The sequence below is a fragment of the Scardinius erythrophthalmus genome (assembly GCF_964197995.2).
Source record: "Scardinius erythrophthalmus genome assembly, chromosome: 22".
In the NCBI taxonomy this organism is placed as follows: Eukaryota; Metazoa; Chordata; class Actinopteri; order Cypriniformes; family Leuciscidae; genus Scardinius; species Scardinius erythrophthalmus.
Genome location: NC_138242.1, coordinates 30,552,357 through 30,578,367, shown reverse-complemented (window position 1 = coordinate 30,578,367; position 26,011 = coordinate 30,552,357). Strand labels below are relative to the sequence as shown.

At 37.5% G+C, this 26,011-nt stretch overlaps 2 protein-coding genes and 1 gene segment (V, D, J or C); 2 read left to right on the top strand and 1 right to left on the bottom strand.

Annotated features, from left to right (window-relative positions):
- The window catches only part of LOC308682903 (Ig kappa chain V region 4135-like), a 1,009,768-nt gene that overhangs the window by 228,649 nt on the left and 755,108 nt on the right, over window positions 1–26,011 (top strand).
- Window positions 372–9,618, bottom strand: luc7l (LUC7-like). Of its 4 annotated transcripts, XM_081352876.1 has the most exons (12): window positions 9,404–9,585; window positions 8,318–8,384; window positions 7,947–8,028; window positions 6,875–6,969; window positions 6,692–6,790; window positions 6,480–6,590; window positions 5,566–5,709; window positions 5,264–5,440; window positions 4,831–4,919; window positions 3,847–3,876; window positions 2,095–2,259; window positions 372–1,101 (listed from the first exon to the last, which is right to left on the bottom strand). In XM_081352876.1, the coding sequence occupies exons 5-12, from the start codon at window positions 6,785–6,787 to the stop codon at window positions 978–980; spliced, it is 936 nt and encodes a 311-aa protein (XP_081209002.1). In that variant the 5' UTR covers window positions 6,788–6,790; window positions 6,875–6,969; window positions 7,947–8,028; window positions 8,318–8,384; window positions 9,404–9,585; the 3' UTR covers window positions 372–977. The 4 variants fall into 4 exon arrangements, with proteins under 4 accessions (XP_081209002.1, XP_081209000.1, XP_081209001.1 ...); XM_081352874.1 differs by lacking the exon at window positions 7,947–8,028 and having other exon boundaries at window positions 9,404–9,606; XM_081352875.1 differs by lacking the exons at window positions 7,947–8,028; window positions 8,318–8,384 and having other exon boundaries at window positions 9,404–9,618.
- fam234a (family with sequence similarity 234 member A) lies at window positions 10,050–24,703 on the top strand. Of its 3 annotated transcripts, none has more exons than XM_081353179.1 (13): window positions 10,050–10,144; window positions 10,492–10,690; window positions 12,807–13,080; window positions 14,447–14,554; window positions 14,988–15,170; window positions 15,770–15,915; window positions 18,945–19,077; window positions 19,162–19,288; window positions 19,380–19,520; window positions 19,605–19,686; window positions 21,263–21,409; window positions 21,485–21,572; window positions 22,918–24,703. In XM_081353179.1, the coding sequence occupies exons 3-13, from the start codon at window positions 12,831–12,833 to the stop codon at window positions 23,154–23,156; spliced, it is 1,644 nt and encodes a 547-aa protein (XP_081209305.1). In that variant the 5' UTR covers window positions 10,050–10,144; window positions 10,492–10,690; window positions 12,807–12,830; the 3' UTR covers window positions 23,157–24,703. The 3 variants fall into 3 exon arrangements, with proteins under 3 accessions (XP_081209305.1, XP_081209306.1, XP_081209307.1); XM_081353181.1 differs by having other exon boundaries at window positions 10,077–10,144; window positions 10,568–10,690; XM_081353180.1 differs by lacking the exon at window positions 10,492–10,690 and having other exon boundaries at window positions 10,069–10,144.

The following is a 26,011-nucleotide window of genomic DNA, read 5'->3' as shown; positions in this document are numbered from 1 at the left end:
CATTGAAAAAATGTCTCTCCTCTAAAAATTGGAATTTCGGCTTATAGGAAGCTCAGATCATATAACAGTATCATTATCTTAAATTTTTAAAATCATTTTATTTAATAAATTTTGAATTAAATGATTGTAACATTTTTTTTCTAAACCATCTCATTTCATACACAAAAACAAGGCTTTATTAAGAGTTTCAGGCCCTATTTTGAATCAAAGTGCCAAGCTATAACTGTGCTGAAAATATCTTGTAAAATATTTAATTATCTAAATATTTATAGCTTTCCGAATACCAAACACACTAGCATTCAGTAGTGAAAGAGACTTGCACTTTCTCAGTTTATTAGTTGGATAAGAGCCCTCATTAATGACAAACACCATTTAAATTCATAAAACCATTTAATGCACTTTGATCAGGACAACATGAAATCAAAACAGCATTATAAAAGATCATGTACATAGTAATTCTGAAACAATATGCCATGAAGGATTCACTTGTTTAGATTGATTAAACTCCTACACCTCTGCTGCTGAAACAAAGAGTGGATGAGCTCAGTCTCTCTCTATGGGGAAATACTGCAGCTAGATTTAAAGAAAGGGTGTTTAAACTGACCTCAGAACAGCTTTCAAAGTAGAATGAGCTCCGTGCAAAACATGCACACATTCATTCGGAATAACAGTACAAAATGAAACTCAATCCCAAAAAATAACATTATGGAGGGGCAAAAAAAAAAAAAAAAAGCGGCAGTACATACTTTTGAGAGAAGAAACAAAAATAAACTAAATCCACACCAACAAATGTCATTTCAACACTGGACAGTGGATCAGACAGGTTCAACTCTTACTGGACTGAGATATTAAAGACTACAAAGACTTTAATGAAACTGGGCATGGGCAGTTTACTACAGACGAAGCAAACATGATAAATAAAAAAGTGGGTATATGTATATGAGCGGTTTGTGTTTGTTATGGTAGCGTGAGATGATTCAGATCTCTCCAGCCTCTCTGTCATCATGACGGCGAGATTCTGTCCTGCCGTTCAGCCCGTCTGATCTCCGCTCAGATGAGCTGTGCTTGCTGTCCCTCTCGCGGTCACGGTCCCGTGAAGACCTAACACACACACACACACACACACACACACACACACACACACACACACACACACACACGAATCAACTGTTACTACAAGACAACGGAAGGTTTGTTTGCTTGTTTGTTTTTTGGCACCATGCCAAAAAAAAATATTTAAAGGGATACTTCACCTCTGGAAAGATGAATGTGTATTTAAAATAGGTCATTTATGTAGAAATGTGAAATTATTTTTGAATTTGGAGCTTTCTAGACTGAGAAAAGCCAGAAAATGTATTTTTGGCTCATGTGGATGAGACTGACAACAATCTCAGCGTGATCACTGAGACGCGCCGGTCTCGTATCTCTCACGGAGGAGAGGGAATTTTCTTAGCAATGTTAAAACGCACATCAACCGATCACTTGTTTAGCGTTCATGTAAACACTACATTCAGATTCACCAATCGGAATGAATTCAGTTAGACTGAAACAAAAGGTCTGCATGTAAACAATGAAAGCTGAGCAAAAGCTGAATCCCGGACATTTTGGACGATCTCGACGGCCGGACAAGTCTGGGAAAAAGAGGATGGTAACCCCTACTACTCCGCTTTCTCCACAGAACAAGTGCCTATTAGTTTAGCTTCCAAAGAAAGACGGCTGACTGTGTGTACATTCTGTGAGTGAGATCCCCTATGGGCGGGTTGAACACATGCGGGACAGCTCCTACTACTGGCTGTAGTCTTTAGCCTCTGGACAGAAAATCCTCCGATGACAGAAAATGACGATTTTTGCGTCATCAGAGGATTTTTTCCAGACAAAAAATACATAAATCTCTCATCTAAGAGGGATATGAGGGTGGAAAGCACGGTAATTCGAAAATACTACATGTTTCCTACTAATACAAAGCTTAATGCTAAATCCTGAAGTATCCCTTTAAGTTGTTAAAACAAAATTTGTACAAAAACTGTAATAAAAAAGGAATCTGACTTTTCAAAGCTTCATGAGTGTGCGAGAAAAAACCCTGAGTATAGTTACTTGTGTGAGTGTTCTCGGCTGTGCCGCGAGCGGGAGCGGGATCGGGAACGGTGTCGCCGGCGTCTGTCGCGCTCTTTGGAGCGAGAACGGGAACGGCGCTTCTCTCGTGATGCGGAGCGGGAACGCCGGCGCCTGCGCTCTCGATCGCGGTCACGGGAACGAGACCTACAAACAGAACGAGACACATTAACCACCGGTTCATGCATAAGATTAGATACATGTCCAATTTTACAATAAATGTTCAATATTCTCTAAGTCATTTGCATTTACAGTTTTTTACAATCACTTTGTTACTATTTTCAGAACCTTGATGTCATTTTTCACAACTCTAGACACAAAACTCACAACCAATGATCAAAATGCACATTTTTCAAAACTCTCACCCTTTTCTCAATTGCTTGGATACAATACACATAAAACTTAGATCATTTGTTCATTCAACAAAAATCACTTGTTCAATATGACACAACTTAACATCAAAGTACTGCTATTTCAAAACGCAATTCACACATTACATTTCAAAAGAGTGTCTATTCATTTCCTTACATTGATCTAACTATCAATTGATACAACTGCTCAAAATGATAAGTTACTGTTGCATTACTTAATGCATAGTTGTTTGGAAACAGACAAACAATCTTCCATGTTTACTAAATCATGAAAGTTTCAAGATAACGAGATTCATTGTCACCAATTAGCGTGGAGCATGAACCAATTAGACTACAATATCCATGGATGTAGCCTAATATTTGATCATAATGCTTCATCAGACACTGTCTATGGTCCCAAATACTGTACCATCTCTTCAGACTATTTACAGTATTGACAGCACTGCACTGTATAGATAATCACTCCTGTTCTGTTTCTTACAGTACAAGCAAGCAAGTTGAGGAACACTGCATTTGATGTTTTACAGTACTGTCTTTTCTTTTCTATTTCATAGCTAATTACAGTATTTTTGCTTTGATTCAAATAACCCTATGTTGTGATTGTACTGTAGTGTTTTGCATCAATATATTACAAACTTTGTTCAATGATTCCACTGTAGTATTCTCTCTATTACTGCAGTGCTTTTACAGAGATGTGTTTACTGTACATGTAGTGCCATAATGAAACCTGTATCACCTCTTTTGTTCTACAATATTTAATTATTGTACGAACAATGACACAGTGAAACTATCGGTTGCTTGTGTGTGGGTGATCTATAGTTATGTTTCAATGGTATTTCACAGTAAATTTGTTTTTTGAACCAATGATTGTGCAAGTGCAAGATTTCTTTAAAGATGTGAATGCACAATGCAGTGTTTTGAACATTAGACAGCCTGTGTTACAAGTGATAACCGTTTTGAGTTTTGTGTCTAGAGTTGTGAAAAATGACATCAAGGTTCTGAAAATAGTAGCAAAGTGATTGTAAAAAACTGTAATAGATATGGATTTTATTTTGATTGACTGATTTTGGATCATTCATTAAATTAGTTTACAAATGAATTTGAAAGAACATCCAAAAAAACAAAAAACTATGGCCTGCCAGGAAGTTTTAAATAAACATTTAAACCCAAAAGTGTTTTATGCTTAGCCAATGATATTTTAGAGCTGAGCATAGAGAAATATATTATATAGAATACAGCATAAAAATTAAATTATTATTATTTTTTAAATTTTAGTCATTCCCAGGACTTTGCTTTCTTTTTGTACTAATTATAAAAAATATTAGCTGGCAAGAAAAACTAATAAAGTGAATGAGCAACTGACTTCTTGCGTTCTCGGCTGCGCGACTTGGTCCTACAGAGAAAACAAGACAAGAATAAGGATTATTTTGATCAATATTCAGATCACAATTATTTAAACTGTTTATTGACTTTGGAAACATCATGCATTTGTTGAATCAAAAAAAAAAAAGTAAACTTACAAATAAATAAAATAATATATAAATATACCCCCCACACACTTAAATCATACAAAAATTAGGGCTGTCAATCGATTAAAAAATGTAATCTAATTACATACTCCATGATTAATTAATCTAAATGAACCGTATACATAATTTTTGCTGTGAAAATATTTTAAATATTTCAATTCAAATGATCAATGAATAATCAGCATTAGTGACATTAAAGTTCAAAAACTCTTTATTATTTTCACTGTTCAAATAATGGCCATAATCAACAATATGACTTAATACGCACGCTGAGGAAATAAGCTAACTTAAAAGTGCTTCAGGAAGATTTTTTTTTCACTGAACATACAAGGCATCTCAGGCCAGTTATAACCTAGGGGACACAATGAATAAATTAACACTCTGGAGTTGATATCACGGGACCTCCAGATTAACATTAACTCCTGGATGCTTTGCATTGATGTGGTACTTTTGTTGACGAACTCCGGTGATATGCAAATTCCTTGCTGCAGACGACTTTATTTTTATCAACACTTCCATTTTTATAAGTAAATGTTCCAATCAATGATCCAGGCAGCGCGTTCTCGTCTCCCTCCTTCATTTTACAGTCGAATAGTAGCTAGAACAGCTCTGGGTCAAAGGTCAATACGGAATGGATTAATCTGCCTTTAACGCAGAATTTTTCCTCAGATTAATTAATCGAAATGAATGTGTTATTTTGACAGCCCTAACAAAAATAAATGAGAAAACCAGACTAGAATTCCTTTAGATTCTACAGTGCATTTCACAAAAGCAATGCATCTTAAAAAGCACATGAAAGTGTATAGAAATATTCTCACTGCTTTTTCATTCTCTCCTCTTTCTCCCGCTCTTCCCTCCTCTTCAGTCGCTCTTGGTTCCGCCTCTCCTGTTTTTCCTGCACGGTTTTCTGCAGAGAAGAAATGATGCAATGTAAATGACCATCCTAATCCAACGGCCCCCGCCGGCTCCTGCTTATTTGCTTGTTTATTTGGCAGGGACAAATGCATAGAACATTGCTTTATAAAGAATACAAAGTAGATGCCATGCATACAGGTTTATAGCCATGACTAATTTGCAACCCCTGTCCCTGGTTAGGCTTGTAAAATTAAAACAGAAATTACAGAGTATTGAATTAAAAATGTTTAACTATTAGAATACATACAATAAATTCATCCCATAGATGAAATAAGATATGGGCTTAAAAGGATGTAGATGTTTTTGTTGAGAGTGTGCTTAAGGCCGAGCGGTTACCTTCAGCTGCTCCAGCTTCTCTCGGATCTGGATGAAGCCCAGGTGCAGTTTGCCGCCAAAGTGGTCAGCGAGACGCCGGTCGTTGTCATGGAGACCCAGGTAGGCGGAGCAAACCTCACAGACGCGCAACTTCTGCTGCTGGAAACTGGAGGCGGGCATAGAGTTCCTGTACTCTTCCTGGAAAAAAACAAGACAAAACAGAAAACGAACATCCAGAAAGCATTACAAACTCAATGTAATGTTCTGAATAAATTAAATGTGACAGCTTGTGCTTGGAAACAAGTTAACAAAGTTGGTCTAACCTCTGCATCCTTCTTCTTAGTCCGGACTTTCTCAACCTCCTGTAGAACTTTCTGGGCTTCATCCACATTTCCCTCGGCCCCGAGCTGCTCAGCCTTCGCCAGCAGCTTCCCGATCTCCTCGTTCAACTCGTGAACCTTTTCTGCCTGCCAGCCAAATACAAGACTGTGAACTCAATGGCTTCAGTGAGGGAAAGAACTACAATCCCATGAAGCATTGCAAACAGCATAATCGAATTAAAAACGAGGGAGAAATATAAAACTACTCATTTATACACGTTGACTGTATCTAAAAACATTATATTCCATTATAAGTTTATTGCAAAACATGCATTCTATGTGACCCTGGATCACGTCACCAGTCTCGAGTCGCACGGGTATCTCTGTGGCAATAGCCAACAATACATTGTATGGGTCAAAATTATCGATTTTTCTTTTATGCCAAAAATCATTAGGATATTAAGTAAAGATCATGTTCCATGAAGATATTTTGTAAATTTCCTACCGTAAATATATAAAACATTTATTTTTGTGAGTGAACGCAGCACAATCGCCAACATAAATGAACAACTTTAAAGGAGGTTTTCTCAATGTTTTGATTTTTTTGCTCCCTCAGATTCCAGATCTTCAAATATTGTCCTATACATCAATGGAAAGCTTATTTATTCAGCTTTCAGATGATGTATACATCTCAATAAATAAATAAAAAGACCCATGTGACTGGTTTTGTGGTCCACGGTCACATATAGCATCATGGGTAATGTAGTGTTTAACCAGGAATTCCACTGTTAAACATGAATATTTAAAAGAAGGTTAAACCCGACTCGTCACTCTTATGTATAAATGACCTAAAACCCGGATATAATTAGATTACAAACAGACATTTTAACACTGCATGGTATATAAACACTTCCTACCTTTGCAGCCACTTCAGCGCTGATCTCTTCCTGTGTCTCAGCGAGACGCTTCTTGGCCAGCTCAGTCCTGCGGTCACAGTCGGCAATAAACGACTCCAGGTGATCCACCGCCTACACAACACACACCAATCCAACAACAGAATTTACTAAAGCCTTCGCTGCTAATTCACTGACACCGCTAGCAGATGATCTCTACTTAACGAGTCACTTACATCCAGTTCAAAGAACAGGTCTCTCTCTTTAGACGCGATCTCATAGTCTGCTCTCAGCGCCAGATCATGGATCTTAGAGCATTCGCCAAGGTCCATGCGCTACACACACAGGAAGAAGACATTAATGATATCAATAAGCTGCATAAAGAAACAGTGTTAAGTGTGAATGTGTTTTCCCCTCACCGTTCCAGAGAGAATGTCATGCGGGCAGCAGTTGAGCAGGTGCGATTTGCAGACGCGCTCGTCTGTGAATTTAACCCGCTGTCTCGACTCATCTCCTGTAAGGACACAGCACATAATTGACATTGAATGAGACCACACACACACTCTAGTCTCTCTCTTTCTCAAACACACTCACTGCGGCGCTACACACTGCTAACTTTTCGGCCAAGGGTCTGTCTGTCCCTGCAGTGAAATCATGAGATCTGAGTGCGGAGAGCATGTGTTTGACAGTGTCAGATATAATCTGTGTTACATGACAAAGTTAAGGCTCTTTGTTCATGTAGAATAGAGAGGTTTAACTTTCACTGACCCAAGGCCTGTCTCTTTAACTGGCTCTGATCATGGACCAACCCAAGACGCTAGCAGTCTCTGTCATTATCAGTTATTCATTCTGACTGATGTTCAGTGCTAAATTAAATCTTGATACTTTTTGCCTTCTAGGAGTTGACAGTAATCTAGTTAAAAGTGCTTCAATTAAAATACAAGATTTATTTATAAATCGAAATGCATTGTATTTTAATACATGAAAAGTGTCACACAAAGTCTGAGAAATGAATGAATACATAATTTGGAAAGTAATCAAATTTGCATAATTCAATTATGCTTTTGCAAATGAAGCTTAAATCAAAGACACTAACATTTGGAAGTTTAATGGTTAAAATAAAAGCATTAAAATCATTGCATTACTATTCCAAGATGCTGATAAATGTAATGGAGCCAGAAAAACTAAACATTAAATATATTGTGAATATTCAATATATCACTCATCCCTAATCGGCATGAAGCATCTACGCTTTTATAGCTGCCAATTGAGTGCAAAGGTGTATGAGATTGCTGATCGGAGAGGGATGTCATGTTTGTTTCAGAGAGTCATCTTGTACTTTATATAAGTGCATTATTCCTCATGAGTACATACAGAAATGCTGAATAATCTAATGTGCATTTTAAAAGCAACCAATACAAGATGTTGAACAAGTTGACCAAGTTGAAATAAAACATTGAAAACTAAAGTGAAAGGTTAATTGATACACACTGCGAGGTCTCTCCCATTCAGAACCCCTCCTGCGGTCCCAGCCTCTAAAAGTTTAAAGGGGAAAAGCTTTTCTTGCCCAAACCTGTAATGAGGAAGTTGGGAATGATACAGAAGAGTAAAAGTGAAGACGTCGGCGGAGGAATCTGAGTCCTTTCCTTTATTTATTTACTTGTTTTAAAGTCAGATTTGAGGAAAGACGCTCAGGCACAGCATCAGTGTACTACAACCCGCCTGGGCAGAAGCTTCGTATCCCCTCTGCTCACTCTTACGTTACCAACTAGCGTGATGATGTGTAAAACAGTTACTGCTGGAAAGCAAACAGTATTGTTTTTTCATATTCATAACAGCTTTAAAAAGCATTGGTGACTCACGGCTCGATGAACATGAGGCTTTTCTGCAACTCCCTTGCAGATGTAGGCTGGCAAACATACACTGAACCTTAATGAATAGAATAAAGGGGCCACAATTGTTCAGTCTGTATGAAACAAATGTACGGGAAGCATATGAATTCATCTCAGCATTCACAAAGACAGTCGCGTCATTCACACGGAGGGTGAGATTTCTTACAGCCAGTACGACTCAATTCAATCAATTCTAGCTGCTCAAGTCCTTTCTGTTGTTTACTCATCTTAAAATCCTCTTGAGCTGATCAAAATCATATCACACAGTCTAAAAAAAGCCATATTTCCTCTTGGCAATGCTTATTCAGATTTAGTGCTTGCATTCATTTTTTGGGAAACTACAGTTCTTTTATACATGTAATTTAATGTATGTAGCTCATACATGTATGTATGCATGCATATATATATATATATATATATATATATATATATATATATATATATATATATATATATGGTTGGTAGTATTGATTAATATTGTGTGAAAGTTAAATCACACACGCATATATAAACATATATATATGCGTGTGTGATTTAACTTTCACACAATATTAATCAATTCACTAAATATTTACAAGGCTGTCAAAATGGCCAAATATCAGCTAATTAATTTACCCTGAAGACATATTGGTCTGTCACAAATGGGGTTAGATATACAGATATCAATAAAGACCATTCTTTCTAAAAAATAAATAAATAAAAATAATTCTCTCAACTTTTTAATCAATGTAGTTGACTATAACTGATTTTTGTTTTTTGCTAAAACCCCGTATTCATGAATTCTAGCGTCATTAGATGGGCTGCTCTTCAATTAGCCTAGCCTAGCATACCGAATCGTCCCACTGACGTCATTACACCCGCTTTATGGACACAAACATTAAACTGAAGCGTTTCAAGAGGAAATACTGCTGCATTCTGCTAATTTAATGCTGTGATGTTTATCTTAAGAAGTTAATTTAAATATTTGACTGGGTTATTATATTCTGGTTTGGGCTAATCTGAGCGCGCGGCCTTCAGAAATCCTCTCAGAGCCGTTAGCACTCAGCTAACACTCACCATCCCTCGACGTTCCCATCAGCTGATCCAGCAAAGCTCTCATCTGAGCCTGGGCCGACATCCTGACACGATTAATCGCTCGCCTCACAAGGGTTATGGTGATTTTACCCTAAAAAATAAAGTTTAAATCATCTGCGAAACGCTTCGCTCCTGCGTCTATCGCCTCCGCTGCTCTCTTCACTAGCGAGCGAGCAAATGAACTCAAACGGGTGAGCGGCCAATCAGAGCGCGCGACGCAATCTTAAAGCGGAAGTGTATGTATATTATACTATAGATTATTATTACTAATATTACTATTATGTATTATGAATGGTTTTACACAATAATAATAATAATTAAATCAACTTAAATGCACAACAACACATGTAACACAGTAGTAACATCAATACTGAATCAGCAATTACAAAGACCCATTTCAAATAAACGTTTAAATTAATTTATTTAAAACTTATTTTATTAATACATTTAAAAACACGCGTAACACAATAGAAGTTGTTTCATTTCTGAGTAACGTGTACAATTAACAATACTGTTATACTAATAATACTATAATTTTCTTTTATAAAAAGGAGGTAATTTCATATGACATTTGTTTCTTTGTCATTCAAGCAAATGAGAGCCAATAAAAAACCATTGGAATAAAATCGCTTTTTTTTGTCCCAGCCGAGTTGCCGTACGCGGAAATGTCGTTGTCAAAACCAAAGCTCACCTAGAAGAGAAGCGTTATCTGTCATTCACCAGGTTTGTTTTGATCAGACAAAAGTGTGTCTTTCCAAATTCATACTTGGTTTCTATTCGGTCAACAAGTAAAGCGGGCTAATTAAAGGCGAAAGAGTTACATTTAAGACAAACGTATCAAATCTTCTAACCTCGAGTTGATGTCTGTTTCTGCTTGACACCTTGTATTTTAGTTAATGAAGGTTAAACGAGTTAGTTGTCTATTTTATGTGCTTTTAAATTCATAATTTACATATAAAAGCCTTTATATCTGTGAATTACACAAGATGATGTTGTGTTTGTGTATTACAGTAAGTGATTATAGTGTGTGTGTGTGTGTGTGTGTGTGTGTGTGTGTGTGTGTGGTCCAGTGTTTTCCAGGAAGGGGGTGTTAGTTTGTTGGATGACAGAGGGGTTTGTGTTAACAACAGCTTCTGTCTGACACAGAACACTCTGGATAGGAAGAGAAGCAGGGTTTGTTGTGTGTGAGAAGAGTTGAGATGAGTTGGCCTTGGATGCAGTAGACTGTGATGTTCTGACCGATCACTGAACTTACAGGGTTGGATTCAGGTAGGAGGGATCCATGAACTAGAAGAAGTAGTTAGCCTTCCTTTCTTTCCTTGATGTTTTAAAATACTGTGAATCACTTTGATGATTTGTGTTCTTTTACGTATTTTGACTCAAACTAATGGCCTGAATCTGATTTGAAACCAATGCAAACTCTCTTTCTTTTTTAAACCTATGTAATTAAGTGTAATTTCAGTGAATTAAAAACATTTGTGTTTTAGATGTAGGTAAAGAATAGAAAGACTGAATGTGCCGTATGAAATTAATATGACTGTAGCAGTCACATAAAAATTATGTATTAAATTATAAATACATTTTCTATTAAATGTATATTTTTCAGTCTAAATTATGTGATTATGATGTCGTATTACAATAAAAATGCCATTTTAAGATTTTACAGATCATTTAAAATAACATTTTGGGCTTAAGTAGACGTGTAGACATTTATCTGCAGCATTAAACTTGATTTCAAGATTAGAACTAGTGCTGTCAAATCGATTAATCACTTCTAACATTAACGTTTGTTTATAAAATATATGTTTGGGTACATATATGTATATATGTGTATGTGTCTATATACACTCACCTAAAGGATTATTAGGAACACCTGTTCAATTTCTCATTAATGCAATTATCTAATCAACCAATCACATGGCAGTTGCTTCAATGCATTTAGGGGTGTGGTCCTGGTCAAGACAATCTCCTGAACTCCAAACTGAATGTCAGAATGGGAAAGAAAGGTGATTTAAGCAATTTTGAGCGTGGCATGGTTATTGGTGCCAGACGGGCCGGTCTGAGTATTTCACAATCTGCTCAGTTACTGGGATTTTCACGCACAACCATTTCTAGGGTTTACAAAGAATGGTGTGAAAAGGGAAAAACATCCAGTATGCGGCAGTCCTGTGGGCGAAAATGCCTTGTTGATGCTAGAGGTCAGAGGAGGATGGGCCGACTGATTCAAGCTGATAGAAGAGCAACTTTGACTGAAATAACCACTCGTTACAACCGAGGTATGCAGCAAAGCATTTGTGAAGCCACAACACGCACAACCTTGAGGCGGATGGGCTACAACAGCAGAAGACCCCACCGGGTACCACTCATCTCCACTACAAATAGGAAAAAGAGGCTACAATTTGCACAAGCTCACCAAAATTGGACAGTTGAAGACTGGAAAAATGTTGCCTGGTCTGATGAGTCTCGATTTCTGTTGAGACATTCAGATGGTAGAGTCAGAATTTGGCGTAAACAGAATGAGAACATGGATCCATCATGCCTTGTTACCACTGTGCAGGCTGGTGGTGGTGGTGTAATGGTGTGGGGGATGTTTTCTTGGCACACTTTAGGCCCCTTAGTGCCAATTGGGCATCGTTTAAATGCCACAGCCTACCTGAGCATTGTTTCTGACCATGTCCATCCCTTTATGACCACCATGTACCCATCCTCTGATGGCTACTTCCAGCAGGATAATGCACCATGTCACAAAGCTCGAATCATTTCAAATTGGTCTCTTGAACATGACAATGAGTTCACTGTACTAAAATGGCCCCTACAGTCACCAGATCTCAACCCAATAGAGCATCTTTGGGATGTGGTGGAACGGGAGCTTCATGCCCTGGATGTGCATCCCACAAATCTCCATCAACTGCAAGATGCTATCCTATCAATATGGGCCAACATTTCTAAAGAATGCTTTCAGCACCTTGTTGAATCAATGCCACGCAGAATTAAGGCAGTTCTAAAGGCGGAAGGGGGTTAAACACAGTATTAGTATGGTGTTCCTAATAATCTTTTAGGTGAGTGTATACATACACACACAGACGTGCATACACACATAATATAGATACAAACACAAACACAAAATGGTAATTAGAATGAAAACCAAAAATACACATTTGATGGATTAAATGGGTTTATGTAAATGTATCACACAGTATTCTAGAATACAAGATTAGGTCAAATATTTTTGTTTAACTATAAATTCTATAATTGTTGACCCAGGTGTAACTCTGCTGTATCACTCCACGCTCTCTCGTATTGTTCTCAGACTATAAAATACGTGATAATTTTTTGGGGTAATCACCAGATGATTATGTCTCACCGTCCTGCCTCTGTCTTGCAGTGGTGAGGCGTTCTCTGGAGTGAAATGGCAGATGCATCAGCTCGAGGTTTTGAAGCGGAGCCTCTGAAGGGTGGAGAGGCAGAAGGGAGCGTGTCTAAGGAGAAAGGCTGTGCAGGAAAGCTGGGATTTTCCCGCATGACAGGCTGGCGCACAGCAGCGTTCCTCCTCTCGCTCTTCGTGTGCCTGGTGGTGGTCTTCGCCTTTTCATTCATCCTCCCCTGCCCCGTGCGACCGCAATACCGGCCCACCTGGAACCACACGTTCCCCGCCGCAGGTGAACACCCTCAAAACTACAGGAGTAACTTTCTTTTCTTTCTTTCTTTATAAAGCACTTTCAATGCAGCTCAAGGTTGACACAAAGTGCTGTACAATACAACTAAACTCTGATACAATACATTACAAATACAAAAGAACACAACACAACCGAATACAGACATTATACCTGGTTGAAAGCTATTAATAAAAGGTGTTTTTAAGCAAATACTTAAAACTTGGTAGAGATGAAGCATTTTTAAGCGAAGTTTGTGAGTTATTCCAAAGACTCGATCGCCTCTGCGGTGGATCCTCGTTCTAGGAATAAAAAGCAGAACAAGAGTACAGGATCTCAAGGACCTGTTTGGTTTACGGATGGAAATTGCATCCGAATGATAAGACGGTGATTGATTATGTAGAGATTTAAAAACAAAAATTAGAATTCTAAATTTAAAGGGGTGGTTAATAATGATTTGACTTTTCTAACTTTAGTTAGTGTGTAATGTTGCTGTTTGAGCATAAACAACATCTGCAAAGTTACGACGCTCAAAGTTCAAAGCAAAGGGAGATATTTTCTTTTAAAGAAATCACTTTTTAAGGACTACAACAAACGGCTGGTAGAGACTACACCACATTCATGACATCACCAACCCTAGAATTTACATAAACCCCGCCCCCTGAACACGATTTATAGATTATCAAGACAGAATATGCTAATCAATGACTAGAAGATAACTACACATCAGCTACAGAAATTCATCAACTAACCATTTAGAAATGTTGTCACTTCTTCTTGAGTCTCTCCATCATTGTCTGACTCCGGTTTGAACATAAAAGGCTAAAAGTTTTTGAAATTTCCAGTGCATGTGTGTGTGAGTGCAAGCTGTTGAAGCTCCGCCCCCCTGTGCCGGGAGCAGCAGCTCATTTGCATTTAAAGGAACGGACACAAAACGAGGCATTTTTGCTCACCCTCAAAAAGTGACAACTTTAACATGCTTTATAAAAATATCTGTGGGGTATTTTGAGCTAAAACTTCACACACACACTCTGGGGACATCAGAGACTTATTTTACATCTTGTGAAAAGGGCATTACACCACCCCTTTAACAGGTAGCTAGTTTAACGAGAGGAGAACGGGCGTGATCGAATCTTCGTCTGCCTGTCAACAGCCTCGCAGAAGCATTTTGGACAATCTGTGAACGCATTAGTATAATAGTATAAAGAGTTACAGTAGTCTAGACGAGATCAAACTAATAAATTAATTATCTTTTTGCAGAGAGAAAAGACTTGATTTTCGCAATACGTCGTAAATGGAAAAAAAACTCAATTTGACCACAGGAGTGTTTCTGTATTTCTGATTGGATCCTGAGTGTGTTTCTCTCCTACAGCCACGTATAATTTCCTGGCTGTTGAGGACGCCAATGGAGACAATGTCTTGGATGTGTTCTTAATGTACAAGGATGCTGATGAGAGGCGCAACACATGCTTGAGTCGAAGTAAGCTGAAACACACATGCACGAACCCGCTTGCTGTTGCTTTTCTTCTGTGGAATACAGACGAATCTATTATATAAGAAAAATAAGGTTACACTTTATTTTAATGTGTTATTGTTACAGTGTAATTATATATTTAAGTACTGAGTAATATTAAGCAACTACATGTTAGGGTAGGATTAGGGTTTGGTTGAGGGTTAGTTGCATGTAATTATGCATCATTTACTGTTATTACTGCGGTAAGTACATGTAACACATGTAAAAAGGACTCTGTAAAATAAAGTGTTACCAAAAATAAATGTTAAAAGCAGTTCAGTTGTAGCTTGTGTAGTTTTATGTGAGGAACAGACCCAAATTTAAGTCATTATTCACTGAAAATCGTAACAAGGGACTATTGTGTATTATGCTAATCATAAGTAATGGTTTGTTTTTTCAGATTTATCAATCCCCTGTATGGTTTTAACGGCTCTTGATGGTACTGATGGGAAGACACTTTGGAAAAGCCCTTTAGCTGCTGAGTTTGATTGGGTGGAGTGTGGCGTGAAGGGGCTCGGAAGTAAAGGATCAGGATGTCTGGTTGCTCACGCAGACAATCTCACGGCAATCGACAAAAAGTCCGGTACAGGATTTCATTACACAGAGATCAGGACATATGTATTTGAACCAGGACCAATATTATGGCAAACACTACTGTTCACAAGTTTGGGGTCGATAAGATTTTGTAATGTTTTGAAAGAAGCCTCTTCTGCTCACCAAAGCTGCTTTTATTTTATCAAAAATACAGTAAAAAACGTAATATTGTAACATATTATTACAAATTTTAAATATTGTAAAGCGTAATTTATTCCTGTGATCAAAGCTGAATTTTCAGCATCATTACTCCAGTCTTCAGTGTCACATGATCCTTCAGAAATCATTCTGATATGAGGATTTGATGATCAAGAAACATTTCTGATAATTATCAGTTGTGCTGTGGATTTTTTGATGATTAGAATTATTATTTGTCATAGAAATCTTTTGTAACATTATAAATGGCTTTACTGTCTTTACATGCGCCCTTGCTGAATAAAAGTATAATTTTTTTTTTTTAAACTATCTGAGCCCAAACGTTTGAACAGTAGTAGTGTATGAATATGGTAATCTTTCAGTGCCATAGTAACACAATACTTCTTGTCCAAAACTGCATTTGTAAACATTTCGATGTTTTGTTTCCCTCAGGTGAGATCATGTGGCAGCAGTCGCGCTCTTCTGTGACGGATGGAAATCTCCCGCTGATCAGCGTTATGGATCTGAATGCTGACGGAGCAGACGACTTTGCTGTGCTTTCATATAATCCTGAAGCACCATCAATCACACCCATACCGGTACACAAACACACACACACACACACACACACACACACTAGTGATGGGAAGTGTGGATAATTTTACTGCCTCGGATTTTTGAGTTTTGTTAAGCAAAATGAACAAATCTTTTTTCACCAAGTCGTTCATTTTCAGCAGAATGTAATTGAAATGTTACATGTTAATGGCCAAATTCCCCAACACACCAACTTACGCAAACCGTGATCACATTTATAATAATATGCAGCCAATGCCAAACTACGAAAAACAGATATAATTAATTCATTGCTTAGCTGGGGCTTAGTTCAACTCTCCTCCCGATCCGAGTAGCATTGTCATTTCGTTGCATCCCTATTGGCTGAATCTATTAAGTCTACTGGAAATGATTTAGTTCAGGGGTTCCCAAACTTTTTCATTCGAGGACCCACCTAGACAAGTATAATCAATCTCAAGACCCACTTGCACTGGTGCTACCAACTTTCTCAGTTGGTCGCACCAGCATGATTTGGTCGCACATTTTTTTTTTTTTGCTACTTGCCATGGGATTAATCAATGCATGCTGATGGTCTTAATCTGTATACCCTAGTTTTGCACTGATGTAAAAAGACTGACAGTGACAAGACCTCATGTTAGCAAAATATTTTAAACTTTTAATTCTTAAAAAAAACTTAAAAAAAAACATGAATGTTCTTTAATGTTTGATTATAATTTTTTCCGTCTTCACATAGGGATGGGAAATGATAAGATTTTATCAATAATAATAATGCCACTGACGATTCTGATTATCGATCCGATTCTTTAACGATTCTCTTATCGATTCTTGATAGCACTGTGTGGAAAAATTTCATATGCTTTTCAAAAAAAACAAGGGGTTTTATTTATTTTAAAGCTTAAGCTTGAGTAAGCAAACTGTACTTTTTATGTAATTTATGTAATAAATAGAACCTTATTGTAAAGTGTTACTGATTATACACCGATTCAGACGTCTCCTGAGTTCACTGTTGGAAAGATCAGTTGTTTTAACCATTCATTAAAATGAATCGGTTCAAAGGAGTCATTCGTTCGCGAATTGGACGTGTGCATGTGCGCGTTGTGTGATTATCCCAGCAGTTAGGACATGGACATCCAAGATTTGTGTCAACACAGAAAACATTTCATCACTGGATAGTTTTTTTTTTTTTTTCGTTTAATTAAAGTGTTGTTTTATGTCAGCTGAATGTCTGGGACGCTTTTCAGAGAAGATAAGGCAACTTATTTAGCACAATTCACACCCAGCAGTAATTCAGAAAAAAAAAATCTCAGAATGCTCCACATGAAACTTTGGACTTCCGACCTTTTACCACCATGTTGATTTATTTTGATTAATATGTGCGAGGGAGAGAGAGAGCAAGACAGCGCTTAGTTTGGAGACGGTGAAGTCTTGTTTCACTTTCGCCTGGCTCCGAAGAGAGAGAGAGAGAGAGAGCGCGCGCGCGACCGAGTCTCTCTCTCTCTGCTCGACGTTCTTTCAGTTAAACATGCACTGTGACAAGCGCAGCAGTTCATCTAATTACTCACCGATCAAATAAGATTTTGGCGGGACAAAAATTCACTTTGGCGGGCGCTAAAACTCACTTAAGAGTCGTTTGGTCATTAATCGGACTGGTTTTGTTTCACTCATTGTAACGTAAATTTAGCTGCAGCTAAGTGCCTTTGTGCGACCCACCTTTTCTCACTGTGCGACCCACAAGTGGGTCGCGACCCACAGTTTGAAAACCACTGATTTAGTTCACCTCCCGAGTCTCTGGGTACCGAGTCGTTCCTTCATCAGGAGTTATGGAAAAGAACCATCATGACAGAAATTCACAAGTTTATAAATTGTAAGAAATTTGAGATTATAAATGCATCACAACTGTAAGAATAAAAAAGAAACTTACTACACGCTTGTTTGTCAGGAAGGTTGGGAATTATTCATTAATTTTTGTCTCCAATACGGCCTTCACGTCAAATGACGAAAGAGCGAACGACTCACATCTGAAGACTCAGGAGGTTAGGGTTAGGGTTAGAACTAATGAGTTCTGTTTCCTGTACAGAACGTGTTCAGCAAAACAAACAAAGCACTCTCTAATGCTGGGTACACACCAAAAGATAGTCGGGCTGATTTTGGGCTGATTTCCCCCCTTCCGACAATCCTAGCTATGTCCCGATTATCTTGATGGTTCAACAGATTATCTTATCAGATTTTCCCTTGGTGTGAGGTGTGTTAAGAGTGTCCGAACCTGCTCGGAAGAACGTCGGAGCCGCCCCCATCGCGAATCGTAAATATTCAACATGTTTAATATTTACGATCAGAAATCCTGATGTGTGGGGACAAACGTGCGCACATTCTGGAGATTATCATATAAAACAAAACAATATCCAGTCAGAAAGCGAGATGATGGATGACACGGTCGATCTCACACACACACTGAGTGTTAAGGGTTAAGTGAGGTTCTATAGAGGGATTAAATAACTTTTTCTAAAGAGACAATAAATCCAATAAAGAATAAATAAAGACAATAAAGAATGAATATATTTCTGTATAAAAGGTTATATAATGTTGGGTACAATGTTTTTTTTTTTCACGTGAATTTTCTGTGAAAATCTTTCCAAACACTATCGCAATTTCTTCCTGCATATCGTCCGCCATGCTTATTCTGAAGTCTCGCGAGATTTTGCGAGATTTCCTGTGTTCACAGTCGAGACTCTGGTTGAAAATCTGTTCGTGTGTTGTGTGCTGTCTTTGTTACATCATGGCACACCACACACACTAAAGGAGCAAAACGCTTAAATCTAGGATTTTTTGTCCCCATGTTTGTGGTCTATCACATTTTGAAAATATTATAAGATGTAAAAAATCTTTTGGTGTGTACCCAGCATAAGGCAACTCTTAGTTCCCGAGTCATGTTAAAGATTAGTTCAAAATGAGTCATGATCGACCCATCACACACACACACAACAAACATTATATTGCTCACCTGTTCTGAATGTTTTGTGATGATTTTGATTATGGTAATCTCTTCCTCCTTTAGACCGAGCTGGTGTTTTTCTCAGGGAAGTCAGGTGATCAGATCGGCTCACGGGTGGATGTGGATGTCAATGGGGTTTTTGGTCATCTACCGTTCAAAACGGCCAGTGAAGCTCCATACCTGCTGTTACTTACAGGTGTGTCGCTGCTTCTAGCATCTCTTCTTTACTGTTTCTCCTTTATATTCCTCTGAACTCAACAGTTTCTGTCTCTGTCCACAGACTCAGGGCTCTACGCGGTGTGTGTGCAACATCTGGCAGCTCGGGCTGGTCTGAAGTCTGCGCTGAAGAAAGAGAAAAGCTGGGAGGAAAGATCAGATGCTCAAACTGGATTAATCTCACTCTATCAGTAATAAGCGTTGTCGGCTCAAACTTCTTCACTCTCTTTGTTTTCTCCACTCGTCATTGTTTTATGGGTTCTTCTGATCGCCTGTCTGCAGGTCTGATTCCCTGAGGCGTGTGTCGGTTGTTCAAGGCAGTGTTTCTCCATCACTGCTGGTCCAAACGGACTCCAGCGTGTCTCTGCTATACACAGACAAACTGAAGATCGCGTGGACCACCAACACCAGCGCTCTGCTCAAGTGCGGTAACCAGTCCAAGCTACACAAAACACTGGAAGCTGCATTTTACTCTACACTAATGCATTCCTGTGTGTGTTTTTCTAGTGCGCCCACATTTGGCCAATTCGACAAAGATGGAATTCCAGACATAATGATCGAGGAAGACATTGGCAATGACACCAAAAGAGTGAGTAACCAAATTGGTATTAATAATAATAATTTGAGGTGTATGAGTGTAGAGTATTAGTAATAGAATATGCCTTTTACCCTGTTTCCCTTGTTTTAATCATATATCAACAAAAAAAACTTGGACACTACTATTCAAAAGTTTGGGGTCAGTAAGATTTTTTTTAAAAGAAATCATACTTTTTTCCAGCAAAAGCGACAGTAGCATTTATAAAGTTACTAAAGATTTCCATTTCAAATAAAAAGTTTTTTCCTGTTCTGTTGCTCAAATAATCCTGAATACAACGTATCATGGTTTCTACAAAAATATGTAGCAGAACAACTGTTTTGTTCATAAACCATAAATGTTTCTTGAGCAGCAAATCATCATATCAGAATGATTTCTGAAGGATCATGTGACACTGAAGACTGGAGTAATGATGCTGAACATTCAGCTTTGATCACAGGAATTAATTAGATTTTAATATATATTCACATAAACTATTTTAAATTGTAAAAATATTTCACAATATTTCTGTTTTTGCTGTATTTTTGATCAAATAAATGCAGCTTTGGTGAACATAAGTGACTTTGGTCACACTTTTGATAAGGGTCTAATTCTCACTAACTACAACTTTTGCCTCAATAAACTCCTAATTACTGCTTATTAATAGTGAGTGAGGGAGATGTTAAAGGAGAACTCCGGTCAATTTTAACATTGAGCTCATTTTTTTGTACATTTGGAGTGCTGTCAATACAGAGAACAACGACAAAATTGGTGTTGCCTACACCGAGTTATTCTATTTTTTAAATTTGCACCCTGTTGACTTCAATGGGGCAAGTACTAAACCTGCTTTTAGCCTCTTAACATCCTTCATATGTCATTACAAGTGCACAGGTAATGTGAGTGATTCCTTCTGAGTGAAAGATATGTATAAAAATGATGTTATTTAAGCCAGCGCAAATACCTTTGTTTACATCCTGTTTTTTGGTTGAAGTCCAAAGTAATCGATTGCCGAGTTCACGCGTATAGGTTTAGTTACCTATGATCACGTGCGTGAACTCGGCAATCGACTACTTTGGACTTCAACCGAAAAACAGGATGTAAACAGGTATTTGCGCTGGCTTAAATAACATAATTTTTATACATATCTTTTACATCTACTGCAGTCAGATCCACTCGTGTTCACTCTGAAGGAATCACTCACATTTTCTGTGCACTTGTAATGACATATGAAGGATGTTAAGAGGCTAAAAGCAGGTTTAGTACTTGCCCCATTGAAGTCAACAGGGTGCAAATTTAAAAAATAGAATAACTCGGTGTAGGCAACACCAATTTTGTCGTTGTTCTCTGTATTGACAGCACTCCAAATGTACAAAAAAATGAGCTCAATGTTAAAATTGACCGGAGTTCCCCTTTAAGTTAAGGAATTGGGTGATTTAGGGATGTAGAATATGTTCATGCAGAATAAAGGCATTAATATGTGCTAATAAACAGACAATATTCCAGTAATATGCATGCTAATAAGCAGCTAGTTAACAGTGAGAACCGGACACTAAACTAAAGTGTTATAGAGACTTGTTTATATATGTTTTAGGTTCTGGTTCTCAGCGGAAACTCTGGAGACGTCCTGTGGAAGCTCAATCTGTCGTTCTGGAGTCCGAGTCCTCGTCCGGCGTCTGTCCGCACGCTAAACACATTGTCAGTGTTCATGCTTTGGGGACAGGGTCACAGCAACCAGACAGTAAGAGCGTAACACACACACACACACACATAACTACAGGAATAAGACACTGATGTGTTTGTATTTGATATTCAGATGCAGTCATCATTCCTGCTGCATCCTCGACACTCACAACTGCTGCTTGAAAGAAGGAATTCTGCACAGAACATCGTCTCTTTTAAGGGTATTTCTTATCTTATTTATTATTTTGAACATTTATATCTTATAATGTTAGTCAAGGTTTCTTGCAACTCTTTATTAGAGGCCAAACATCAGGCTCTTACTGTATCCGTTAGTGTTCTTCTTCTTCTGCTATTGAAGTCTATGGTAGGTAGCCCATAAACAGTATGGTAAAAAGTTATGAAATTTGGCACACGGATAGAGGATAGTCTGAACATTAACCACAGCAATTTTGGAGTCTCTACCTCATTCCCTCTAGCGCCACCAACTGTCCACAATTTCACTTACATTTGGGTTAATAACTTTTTGACAAAAATATTTTTTTCCTCTCATTCTTAGACTCAAGATGATTTGATTTTTATTACCTCATAATTTTCCATCATGAAAAATTTCCCACCATTTTCAATTTCCCGGAACAAACTACTTTTTTGAACTCCTCTTAGACTGTTGCTTCCATTCTAATGAAAAACATTAACCAGATCATCTTCATAAATGAAAAATAACACATGAACGAATTCGACGAAGAGCTTGCCAAAATGAACGCGCTTCCTGGCGGCCATTTGATCTTTTTTAAACTACTTTTTCTCACTCCAACACTGTTTGTCTGATTTGCACCAAATTCGAGTCAGATCACCTTCAGACTATGTCGGCAAAAAGTGGATTCCGTGTCGATAGACGAATCGTATATAATTTTTGACATATTGACACCAAACTTTTAAGGTCCTTGCACACTGAATCCGACATTTTCGCATGCGTTTTTTTGTATCCGTCATTCTGTGGCTCTAAATTGTCAAAACACTTTCAAAATTGTTCAAATGCTTGTTACGGATTTTTTGACGGACTAAAGTTTCGGAGGCAGTGTGCAAGTGTGATTGACATAACGTGCGGAAATTTCTGACGCGAATTTCGGACTCACTGTGCAAGGGCCTTTATGTGTGTAATTGTCACTGACCACACCAGATCAATTTGTTGTCAGCTCCACATGATGGTCAAAAGTAAAAAACAATTATGTCACATTACAAGTGATTGTATTAAAGGGTTTTCAACCATTTTGCTTAAAATCATCTCCAAATTTAAAAGTATTTGCAGTTGGTCTCAATTTTCAGCTCCTCATTCTGCCTCTGTGGTGCTAATCCCCTTAATCACTGCTTACAGCTATATTTGTTTATGGTTTTCGCTACTGTACTTTTAATGTAAAGTTTTATGCATTTGGATTTGCTGACGTTTCTTTGATGGGTGAAAATGTGCTGGGTTAAAGTCTGCAAAACAGCTGAAATAGCTCCTTTAAATTGCAATATTTTGTAAGTCAGGTTTGTTAAAATAATAAGCATCTCTCTGCGTTTGTTTAGCAACGCTGTTGGAGAAAGGTCGCCACGCCTGTTACCTCATCCTGACTGGACCGGACGGACGACAGCATGCAGAATTAGGCGAGACGGAGCCCGTGATTCTGACCAAGCGGAAGATTAAAGATGACGTGTGGGAGAGCGGCGTTCTGGGAGTAGCGGCTGATGAACCGATCTCTGAAGACATGGAGGGGTCCGTGAAGGAGGCCTTCCGCATGCTGCGCTTCAAAGATGCCCTCTACTGAAACACAATGATATAGCCTATTTAAACACTAATCTTCAAATCAAAGGTCATACAAAGCCCGTTTCTGCATGTAGAACTTGCACTCTTGAAATCCAAGTTTATGTCTCGACTGTTTTATTTAGAAAATCTGAAGAGTTCAGATGCAAAAGCCTCTAGAATGATCATTTTTATCAAGCTCGTATATTTAAGTTCAGTAATTTCACTTAAATGACAATTAATAGGTCATTTTCATTGCCATTTAAATGAATTTACTGAACTTAAATATACCAGCTTGATAAAAATGATCATTCTAGAAGAAAATTTCAGATGGCACTTAGAGGCTTTTGCGTCTGAACTCTTCATCTGTAAATCTGATTTAGAATAAAGAATAAGAATAAAACCCAAGACACTACACCAAATCATCAGGGCTATTCCCCTGATACGATACAAGTGAATGTATTCATTTAGAAGGGACACAAGCTTTTGGCTCATGCTGCATGACAATCATAAACTACTGTAAAGCATTTCAGATTTCTGCATGAGGCAGATGACACTGTCAAGAGGTACGTTAATATTCAGAAGTATCTGGGATTTCATATAAAGGTGAATCTCGTACAGAACAGTCCAGGTCATGAAGAATTAGCTTGGAAAATTGCTTAAATGTCATAAAAATAATGCCACACTTGAAAAAAAATATAGTCTTCATTTTCTTAAGCAAATTTTCTCATTCCCTCCTTTTGATTCCGGTATGAAATATGACCTGGACATGAGATTCACTGTGCTTTTTTCATTGTATTTTGAGTCTTTCGTGACGTTTTGCTTAACACTATAGTGGAGGAGTTTACACAAGTCTGCATTGATTCACACACACACACAAAGCAACACTAAAACAAGGCCTAACTTAGATGTGTGTGTCTTAGTTTGCAGTGCAGTGCAGTTTGTTAGGATGGAGACTTTATGACTGGTTTAAATGATTTATTAATGGTTTCATGAGTTTGTTTGTAAGTGTTCTGCTGTTTCATGCTGCTGCTATTGTTAAAGATGCACCTTTGCAATACTGTGATATGTTTCACATAATGCTGTACATTTAGTGCCTTAAACAGGGATCTGATCACTACAGGTGCCGTTATGAGAATCTGTCTGTCTGCTGTTGGGGATCTTATCTACAAAATCTGGGTTTAGTTTAAAGTGTAGGGATGTAGACATTTCTTTGAACCAATGAGCAGAATCCAGCAAAATCAGAGCTTTAAATCGTCTTCAGTTTTCTGTGCATCATCTACATTCACAGAGGAGCCGGACGATCAGCTGCACCAAATCCAGATGCCTTTCAATCTAAAGAAGCCAAAATAAATAACACTGTGGATTATATATAGTTGTAGTAGATGAACATGTTGAAGTTGATGCTTTGTATTTATTAGAGTGAGATTTATTATTAATTAGTTTAGGTTCACTGATTTTGTAAACCTGTAGATCAGGTCAAGAATTTTGCATCTGCTATTTTCTGTCTTTATTTGAGAATATTATACTTGATTGTATTGTTACACTGTGTAATAAATATAATGCATCCAGTGCTTCTGTTTTTGAATCCTTAATGCAAGATTATTTCTTATTTCATGGCTCATTTCATTCACTTCATTTCAAAATAGCCAGTCTTAGCTCATGGATATTTATTATGTCATGCCAAATTAGTATTCATAAACCAAGCTTTCGTAATAGTAATATTTTCTTCTTTTCCTTTTTTTGTTATGCAAAAAGGCTATATTATTCAATACGATATAGTATCTAATACGATCAACAATGCATTTTATATACCATTAAAAATGAATGAATACAACTCCTAATTATAATCCTATTTAATAAATGTCAATAAAACAACATTACTATCTTCAAACGTATAAATGTTTTGTTATTTATAATAAATAAAAAAATTTAGTAAAGCTGAAGTCTACATAGCATGCGTGTTTAAAACGTGTCACATGACTTAATTTTACCGCGCATGGGAGTGCAGTGGTGGGCGATACTGCAAATTTCGGTATCGATCCGATACCAAGTAAATACAGGGCCAGTATCGCCGATATCGATACCGATACCGATACTTTTTCATTTTAAAAGCATGCACTTGAACTTGTATGCACTTTCCTGTGCTAGAGCAGTGTGTCATGATATATGAGGTGAATGCATCATTAATATGCTAAATCTACTAAATATTTTGTGATTTGTGCTCTCAACTCGCCTGTAATTAGTCAGTGACTTTTACAAAACTACCCTAATTATAGTACTAGCCTACTAGTATACTAGCCTACTGTTCAAAAGTTTGGGGTCTGTAAGATTTTTAATTCTCTTCTGCATTTATTTGATCAAAAATACAGTAAAAACTGGAATATTACAATTTAACATAGGTTTTCTATGCCATAGTAAACTGTAATTTATTCATGTGATCAAAGCTGAATTTTCGGCATCATTACTCCAGTCATGATGATAATTCATTTTAATATGCTGATTTGCTGCTCAGGAAACATTTCTTATTATTATCAATGTTGAAAACAGTTTCATATTTTTGTGGAAACCATGATACATTTTATGCAGAATTATTTGATGAACAAAGTTGAAAGAACAGCATTTATATGAAGTAGATTTTTTTTTAACAGTGTAAAACCCTTGACTGTCACTTTTGATCAATTTAATGCATCGATCCTTGTTGAATAAAAATATTAATTTCATTAAAAAAACCTTACTGACGTCAACATTTTGAACCGTTATGTACACTTTTGGTTTGTTTATTGCGAAATAACTCCCGATTGTTTCTCTGTCATCTGGCTTCGTTTCCCAAACGCACTGTGAGCTCAGCGAAGCACCAGCATCGAACGCTCTCTGTGA